The following is an 8,865-nucleotide window of genomic DNA, read 5'->3' as shown; positions in this document are numbered from 1 at the left end:
TTTGCAGCAAAGGAAAAGCTGATCTTAAAATTCATATATGACTTCAAGGGGCCTTAGCAATTTAAAACAATGTTGAAAAAGAACAAAGTTGGATAATTCACCCTTCCTGATTTGAAACTTTCCTACAAAACAGTAGGAATCAAAACAGTGTGGTACTGGCATAAGGACAGATAGACTGATGAAAAAAAATTGAGAACTGAGAAACCCTCACAACTACCACTGTAATAGACTAAAGCATGTCCTGCTGAAATGCACATGTTGAGGCTTCAACCAATACAGCAAAGCAATCAAAAGTAAGAGGCAAGAAGTGGAACAACTTGAATCCTTTTATGTATAGGTGGTGAGAGTGCAAACTGGTACTACCATTTTGGAAATATGCCTAGCAGTATTTACTAAAGCCAAAAATGAGCCAGTCCTGCAATCCAGGAATTCCACACTCTGGTCTGTCCCAAGAGAAATGTGCACTTGTATCCACCAAAAGATATGTAAAGAAAGTTTTAAATATTCCAAGCTACAAACAGTCAAATGTCAATCAGCATCAGAATTGATAGCATATGGTATAATCATGCAATAGAATACAACATAGCAACAAAAAATAACTTAATCACACAGATATAATGCAGAATAAAAGATGACCAGAATAAGAATCATACTGTGTGATGTTCAAAAACCAGAAAAACTATGCTATGGAAACAGAGATCAGGACAGGTACTTAACTTTGGGAGGGGTATTCACTGGGTAGGGATATGAGGGATCCTACTGTTATGTTGCAGATATTCTATATCTTGATCTAGGCAATCTATATAGAGATGTATATGTGTGTAAAAATTCATCAGGCTTCACACACAGCTTTGTGCACTTAACTCTATGCAAGAAGAAAATAAATACACACATACTGAAAAATACTAAAAGAAAATATAAGCAGGAAACATTAATGTAATCTTAAGAAATAACAAAGGAGACTTTTGACTCCAAAGATAAAAATTAGAAATAGAAAAATGAATTTAACTTCATAAAAACAAAAAATATAAAACTACAAGGTGAATACGCCAGAGAGTTTTATTTGCAATTTTTAAGCAGAGAATTAAATATTTTAATATAAAAGAAGCTCTTACAAATCAATAAGAAAAAAAAGACAAGGCAATAACTAGGAAATTTACAAAAAAAAGAAATCTAAAGTCGTTAAAAAAATAAAACAACACAAATCAAGGCAAAGTACTATTTTTCACTTAACAGATAGGAAAAATGAAGAATACACACAGAATTGGACTTGGTACAGGGAAATAGCATTCTCATATATTACTGATAGAGCTAGAGATTGACTCAACTTCTCTAGAAGGCATTTTTAAATATAGTACTTTCAAAAGATCAAAATGAGCACACTTCCTTAACCAAGCAATTCCACAACTGAAAATGTATCTTAAGGAAAAAATAGGATCCCATTGTGGCACAGCGGAAACGAATCCAACTAGGAACCATGAGGTTGCAGGTTTGATCCCTGGCTTCACTCAGTGGGTTAAGGATCTGGCGTTTCAGTGAACTGTGGTGTAGGTCGCAGATTCGGCTCAAATCTGGCGTTGCTGTGGCTGTGGCGTAGGCTGGCAGCTGCAGCTCCGATTTGATTCCCAGCCTGGGAACCTCCATATGCCGATATGGTGCAGCCCCAAAAAGCATTTAAAAAAAAAAAAAGGAAAAAGTATGACAAGCTTATTGCAGTGATGGTCGATGCAGCAGTGTTTTAAAAGCAACAAAATAAATGTATATAATAAGTTACATATATTTTAAAATAGCTACTCTATGAAGCTTATATGAGCTAATTATATATATTATCTCATTTAGTTTTCACAAGAATTCTGAGAACTATTATATTATTCCCATTTTCATCTGCAGACGAGAAAATTGAAGTTCAGAAAAATAATGAGATTTGCAGCTCAGCAAGCTGGTAAGTGACAGATACAGAATTAAAACAAACTTGGTCTGACTCCAAAAGCCAATGTTCTTTAATTTAGATTACAGTTCTTGGCATGGAAGAACATTTAAACCATAGCATTAAATAAAAATGTAGTTTATAGAACAGTTGCATGGTTTGATTCAATTCTGAGAAATATACACATATCTATAGATATTAGATATATAAATTTGCATAGGAAAAATTCTAGAAGGATATATGTCAAAATTTTAATAAAGGCTATTCCTTGGGTGTTTGGGGATTTTTTTTAAAATTTATGCTTTATAAAAGAAACCTTTCTACAATAATGACATTTAATTTATAAATGGAAAAACAAATCTACAAAACCAATGCTCCTTTGAAGTTGCAGATGAGAGCCTATCACCTATTTTACTCCAAACATAGCATCCATTTGTTTCACACAATTTTAGATAAATAAATAAGGCAAACCTTTAATATGTTTATATTCAACAAACATGTCTTGAGCACCTACTATGCTCTAGGTATTATTAGGTAAATGATTTTCTTTCAGTGTATCTAAATTCTCCTTTCTACTCCTAAGTAAGGCGCCAAAGGTACCCACGCTCCTTCTCCTTAAGTCCTACTATTTGCATTTGGATTTTGTCTAATCTCTAATTATTGTATGCAACTAAACCCATATTAAGAGCATACCAGTCATTATACTACCTATCCTTGGCCTACCTCAGTGATTTAGACTTTGGAAAACCAAATTCTCATCAGTCACCACCTCTGTACTGCCCTGTTCCTGGTGGCCTGAAAGGGATTCTTAAAGTTTATTTCAAAAAGCATTGGGCTAATCTCAACACCTGGCCCCCACTGGCCACCACCATCAAGTGCAAGTTCCCCACTTGTTAAATGTTCCTTTTCCTGTCTCACCCTTACCTTCCCTTGTCTTACCTCACCTTGTCTTTCTGGAACTCTAACTCCTAACCCTAACTCTCCCTTTTGCTATAAGACTATGAGATGGTGTGATTTTAGAACCCATTCTCACTGGATCTCCTCCCTCCAGCCCTCCAATCATAGAGGACTGTTTCATCAAGAAAACACCTTGGGGCTTGAGTTTCCACAGCCAGGATAGCTCTTCCCAGGGTAGATAGAAAACAACTGCTCACCTGTCCCGTGAGACAGCGAAGAGCACGCTCCTGCGGCAATGAACTGCCAAGAAGTGTGTGGGGGTGAGGGTAAGGAGGAGAGTGTGTAAGGTACTCTTTGACTATATACTCTTTTACTGTAAGGAAAGACTTGCATGACTTTGATGACTTAGTGTTAGATGGACTAAATCCTTCCTGGTACCACTGAAAACAGCACCGGCACTGTTTGTAAAGACAGGATTTTAAAGCAGGTTTTTTAAAAATTAAAAGAAAAAACGCAGAATTTGGCCACATCACCACAATGTCCGTTAAGGTCTAAAGACAACATTTAGCAGGACCGTTGACTAGCACAGAGCCCGGCAGGAATATCACACTCTGCGTCATAGCTGTGATAAGAATAACTTCTCTTCGGGTTTGCTGCCCTCGTGTGGTTGGATGTGTGTTCATCGCTAACATTTTGTTGGTTCGAGTGATACCTGATCGATCCTATTTCACACACACCGCTGTGGATCTCCGCAAGAAAACGAGGACGGGACTGCTCAAAGGCACGGATTCATGGAGCCCTGAGGCCTGGTCGTTGCACAGTGGCGACACCAGCCTGTGCTCATTGTCTCTTCTTGGGAGAGGGTGTCCGCCCCTCTGGTGACATCCACACTGAACGTCAGCGAACGCCGTGGTCCAGGCTGCGCCCGGAGGCAGCCCCTGCCCAAGCGGCAGCCGGCAGTGGGCTCACCTCCCAGCATTCGCTGGGTGCCTGGAAGCCTGCGCGCCAGGCATTGTCTTTGTAAGCGCCCCACCGTCGCCTAGGCAATGGACCCCACCCCTCCCACAGCGTCTAGCAACCTAAACAGGTCAGGTACCCAGCAGAAAATGGAAGAGCCCCCAGAAGAGGCTCCGGCTGAATCCTTAGAAATCGAAAATACAGCCGAGTACCCAAATAACAGCCACACAGATGGCCAGGAAGACAACGGGCCGAAACAGGATGATGTGGAGGCAGATTACCAGATGGATCACAGAGCAGCTGACCTGGCTGGCCAAATAGCGTCTGGCCTTGCTGACCACAAAGTATATGAACATACTGGGGAAAGAACATCTGATCGGGCTGACCTCAGAGCATCCAACCACACAAATGTTGCCGATCGTAGAGCATCTGATCGCGTCGACAGAAAAATGTCAGAACAGATGGACAGCAAGGCGTCTAGCCAAGCTGATGGTGATGAACAGGCTGAGGTCCAGATGTCTGCTCTTCCTGAACAACATACTTCTGAGCAGATTGATTACAGAATGTCCAGCCCAACTGAGAAAAGAGCTTCTGAAAAGATTGACCCTAAAAAGTCTGCCCCGTCTGTACAAAGAGCCTCTCAGCAGAGTGACCACAGAATGTCTCTCCCGGCTGACCAAAGAACTTCTCAACAGATTGAAAGTAGACTGTCTGGCCTGGTTGAGCAAAAAACTTCGGAACAGATTGGCCATAGATCGTCTGACCAAGTTAAGCCCAGAACATCTGTAAAAATTTACCACAAAGTGCTTGACCAAGCTACTAAACCAGCTGAATACCAGGCTGCTGACCCTGCCTATCACCTTGCAATTGACGAGGCTGACTACAGTGAATCTGGACAGATTGAGGACTTAATGGGTGAAGAGGATGACTACGCAGATGACAACCTGCTTGACTATGGAGAATATAGCCAGTCTGACGACAGAATATTCGACCAGTTTGGCTACAGCAAGGAAGACCAAGAGGAAGACTTCCGAGTACAACCTTGCAAATTTGAGCCTAGTGAGAGAGACAGCGATGTATCGAAGGCTTCCCTTGAAACTGACGCTGAAAGTATAACGTATCTGCGATCATTCATGCCATTTGATCAGAGATTGAGCAGTAATTTCTATGTACAAGATCAAGCCTATTCTCGAAGATTTCCCTCCATCTCATCCAAAGTGGATTATATCATCAGTAAAGAGAAAATTCGACCCATGGACATCAGGCCTACTGTAGGTTACAGGTTTATTTGATACCCACCTGGGAGATTGGAGCCAAGACAGGGGCCTGAGGTGGTGACATTGGAGAGGCACATTGTTGTAGTATGTGTGACCCATAGGATTCAGGAAGGGCAAGAGAGGGTGGGAAACAAAGAGATATGTTGCCTTCTCTGCTGCCCTAAGTAAGGCCGTGCGGGAAAGGATCACCCAGCCAGGATTCGGGAGACCTGGGTTTCAAGTCCTGGTTCTGCTGCTGACACTGGAACACTAAGTTATTTCCCCTCTCTGGGCTGTTCCAAAGGAAAGGAATTTGGTGTCCATTGGAGATCTCTGTGAAGGGAAAAGTATCTAAAGTAGATTGGAGTGAGAAAAAAGAATGTATAGATGTATGTGTGACTGGGTCACCTTGCTGTATAGTAGAAAATTGACAGAATACTGTAAACCAGCTATAATGGAAAAAAATAAAAATCATTAAAAAAAAAAAAAGTAGATTGGAGATGCCTAAGGTGTACTCCCCAGGACTTAAAGTGCATGACACTGCCTGGCAGATCAGCCAGGTCTCTCACAATATGTCTTCACTCCAAGTCCTGGTGTTCAGATCCCATCAACATCAGCAACAATAGCAACAAAACTTCCTTGGGATTTTCAATATATTAAAGACCCTCTCGGGGGATATTTCCATTTCAGGAAGATATTTCAGAATACCAGGAAAGAATGAATTCTCAGGAATACAATCAATCTTATAGGAAGTCATTCCCTCCAATGGTATATGAAGATCCTTATCAAGTTTCACTGCGCTACATGGAGAAACACCACATTCTGCAGATATTCCAGGTAAACCTCTCAACCCTTCTCTTTAATTGTGAGTTTTGCAGTAATTGCAATGTAAACACCAACTTTGATCTGGCTTTTAAGAGGTACGGGAAAGGGCATTTACTATAAAAGGTTTGTGATCTCATTGACAAGTCAGTAAGTGCTTTAAGACGTATTAACCAAAAGTAGTAAATGATAAATACCAAATGAATGATTCTCACGATGATATATGAGGCCCTTCGGAGGAATTAGAGAGCTGGTAGGGTGGTCGCTAGGGAAAAACCTGGCCAAGGGTTAATGTTTGAGCCAGACTAGGAAGGAAGGACAAAATATTGGCAGTTTAAAAGGAGAGAAAAAGAATTTTCAGCCAGGAATATAATACTTTCAAAAGATGACCCCTGTGACCACCTAAGAAACCACATTCTTTAGGGGGAAAAAGTAGTTAAAAGTTGCTTCTAATTCTTGAAACTACACATTTTATTCACCACAGGATATGGGGCTGGAACTTTCTTTACAGTATGACATTCCTTGGCCAATATAGAATTATATTATCACATTAATAAAGTTTTTGCTGTTTTGTCTGTTGTTTTTGTTTTCCTGATGTGTATATTTTTATCTTACTATTATTACTCAGCAAGGCACAGATACATATATAATAATATATATACATGAAGTAACTTTATGGTTAGAACCTTGTAAGTAAGAATGGCCCACCTCAAATAAAAACATTTAAACTGGAAGAATTTAAGTTTCAAGAGGTAGCATGTGGAAGAAAAAGCACAAATTTTATAATCTATTAGCCCAAGGCTCCAAGCTAACTGTGCCACCCCTCCTCTTTGTGATTTGGGGGTGATTACCTAACTTCTGTGAATCTCAGTTTCCTCATGTAAAATAAGTATAAGTGACATGTACATTTTTAACCCTGCTCTTTTCTTGCTTAAAATGTCCTTTTGTGGGAGAATGCTAATGGCTGGGCTTTCTGGCTTTAGCCAAAGAACTATTAATTATTAAACTGAAGGATGAAAGTTATAGAAAGTAGAATTCTAATCATTCTATAAGTAATTTTCTTCATCTGTCAAGAAAAAACAATATCTATGCGTTGAACATTTCTGAAAGAAAAATTAGTTATAAATATATGTTCAATAGCAACACATATGAAATAATAAATTGGCTTGATACGTTAAACAGACTAGAATATTTTATACCAGAAATTTGCCCTATCGTTATTCCCTGATATGAGAATTCTGCTTTTTATAATTTTTGAGTTACTCAATTTTTGAGTTATTCAACAACAACAAAAAATATGGATTGAGTCTCTGAAGTTTTTTTATATGCTCTCTCATTTGTTATTACAAATACTGAGCATCATTTTCACCTTTTGAACCAAATGCCTGAGAGGGAAGTTTCTATGTTAAATCATAAAGTGCTTTAAAATTTTTATTCAAGAAATTTTTTGACTATTCTTCAAAGCAAATAATTTATTGATTCTCAGTCTAGCAAAATCACAATTCTCAAAACGAAAACTTTCTCCCAAAACACTCACTACCTCTTTGGTCTTGGAAACTAGAAAAATAGCCTTTGCTGTTGATTACTAAATTTTATTCTTTCACGTTTTACCTCAATTTACCAAATTTATCAGTACTAAGTAACTTGTCACTTTGTGGAGATATATGAATTTCTCTAAAATACTATGGTATATGTTAGATTAATGCAAGATTGCTTCAAGTATAACCTGACCACATGGCTTTAGCTCAGAACAATAATGTGATACCTTTCTCTCTCAGCAGATCACTGAAAACCTAGTCTATGAAAAGCCAGAGGACCCCCTGAGTTTTATGCTGTCCCAGGTATGGAATAGGAGAAAAAGAACAACCTATTTATTTTATTACAAAATAGTACCCATACAAGTGTCCAAAACATGTACAACTCACTGAATTATCATGAAGTGAGCATACCTGTAACTACCACTCAAGTTAAAAAAAATTAAAACACTGCCAGCATCTGAGAAGCCCCTTTCCGTTTCCGTTACTTACTCCCCACAAAGGGACTATTATTCTGACTTTTATGATAATAGCAGTCTCACTTTTTTTGTCTTTTTTTTTCCGTCTTCTTTTTTTTTTCTTCTTCTTCTTTTGTCTTTTTAGGGCTGCTCCTGCAGCATATGGAGGTTCCCAGGCTAGGGGTTGAATTGGAGCTGTAGTTGCCAGCCTACACCAGAGCCATGGCAACGCCAGATCCAAGCCGCATCTGTGATCTTCAGCACAGCTCATGGCAACGCCAGATCCTTAACCCACTGAGGGAGGCCAGGGATCAAACCCGCAACCTCATGGTTCCTAGTCAAATTTGTTTCCGCTGTGCCACGATGGGAACTCCAACATTCTTTTTCTTTATAGCTTTACCATGAAACATGAATCATGATACACTTTTGTTTAGACTTGTCAGCTTTTTTAAAAAATGTATTATTTTTATTTACTTTTTTTTTTTTTGCTGGCTAGTAGCATGGATTCTAGAGCCACACTGCTTTATTTTTTAGACTTTAAAAAATTTTTTAATTTTCATTTCTTTATATGATTTTTAAAGGTTACTTTCCATTTTACAGTTATTATAAAATATTAACTATATTCCCCTGTTGTACAATACATCCTAAGCTTAGCTTACACTCAATGGTGTGTACTTCTCACTCTCCCACTTCTATATTGCCGCCCCTCTCCCTGACCCTCACTAATTTGTTCTCTATATCTGTGTAGAATTGTCAGCTTTTAAACTTTATATAAAGAGAACCATGTAACAGGGATTAATTTGTTCATTCTTTGGCTCAAAATTTTGTCTGTAAAATTAATCCTGAATAATGTGTGTCTGTAGTTCATTCATTTTCACTGATGTATAATATTCTTTGTATGACATGCCCCAATTTATCCATTCTATGATGGATGTGGACATGTAGGTTATTTTGAGCTTGGAGCTATTACAAAAGTTTTTCCTAGGAACTTTTATGTGCATGTCTATTGGTAC

General features: G+C 38.7%; 1 protein-coding gene across 1 annotated transcript; it reads left to right on the top strand.

The window, feature by feature from the left end:
* Positions 1-3,930: 3,930 nt before the first annotated feature.
* On the top strand, positions 3,931-8,627 carry TEX55 (testis expressed 55). Its single transcript, XM_047752840.1, has 4 exons — positions 3,931-5,052; positions 5,728-5,874; positions 7,638-7,700; positions 8,601-8,627. The coding sequence occupies exons 1-4, from the start codon at positions 3,931-3,933 to the stop codon at positions 8,625-8,627; spliced, it is 1,359 nt and encodes a 452-aa protein (XP_047608796.1).
* Positions 8,628-8,865: the final 238 nt, after the last annotated feature.

This window comes from Phacochoerus africanus, chromosome 1 (assembly GCF_016906955.1).
Source record: "Phacochoerus africanus isolate WHEZ1 chromosome 1, ROS_Pafr_v1, whole genome shotgun sequence".
Taxonomy (NCBI): Eukaryota; Metazoa; Chordata; class Mammalia; order Artiodactyla; family Suidae; genus Phacochoerus; species Phacochoerus africanus.
This window is presented reverse-complemented; position numbering and strand designations above follow the sequence as displayed.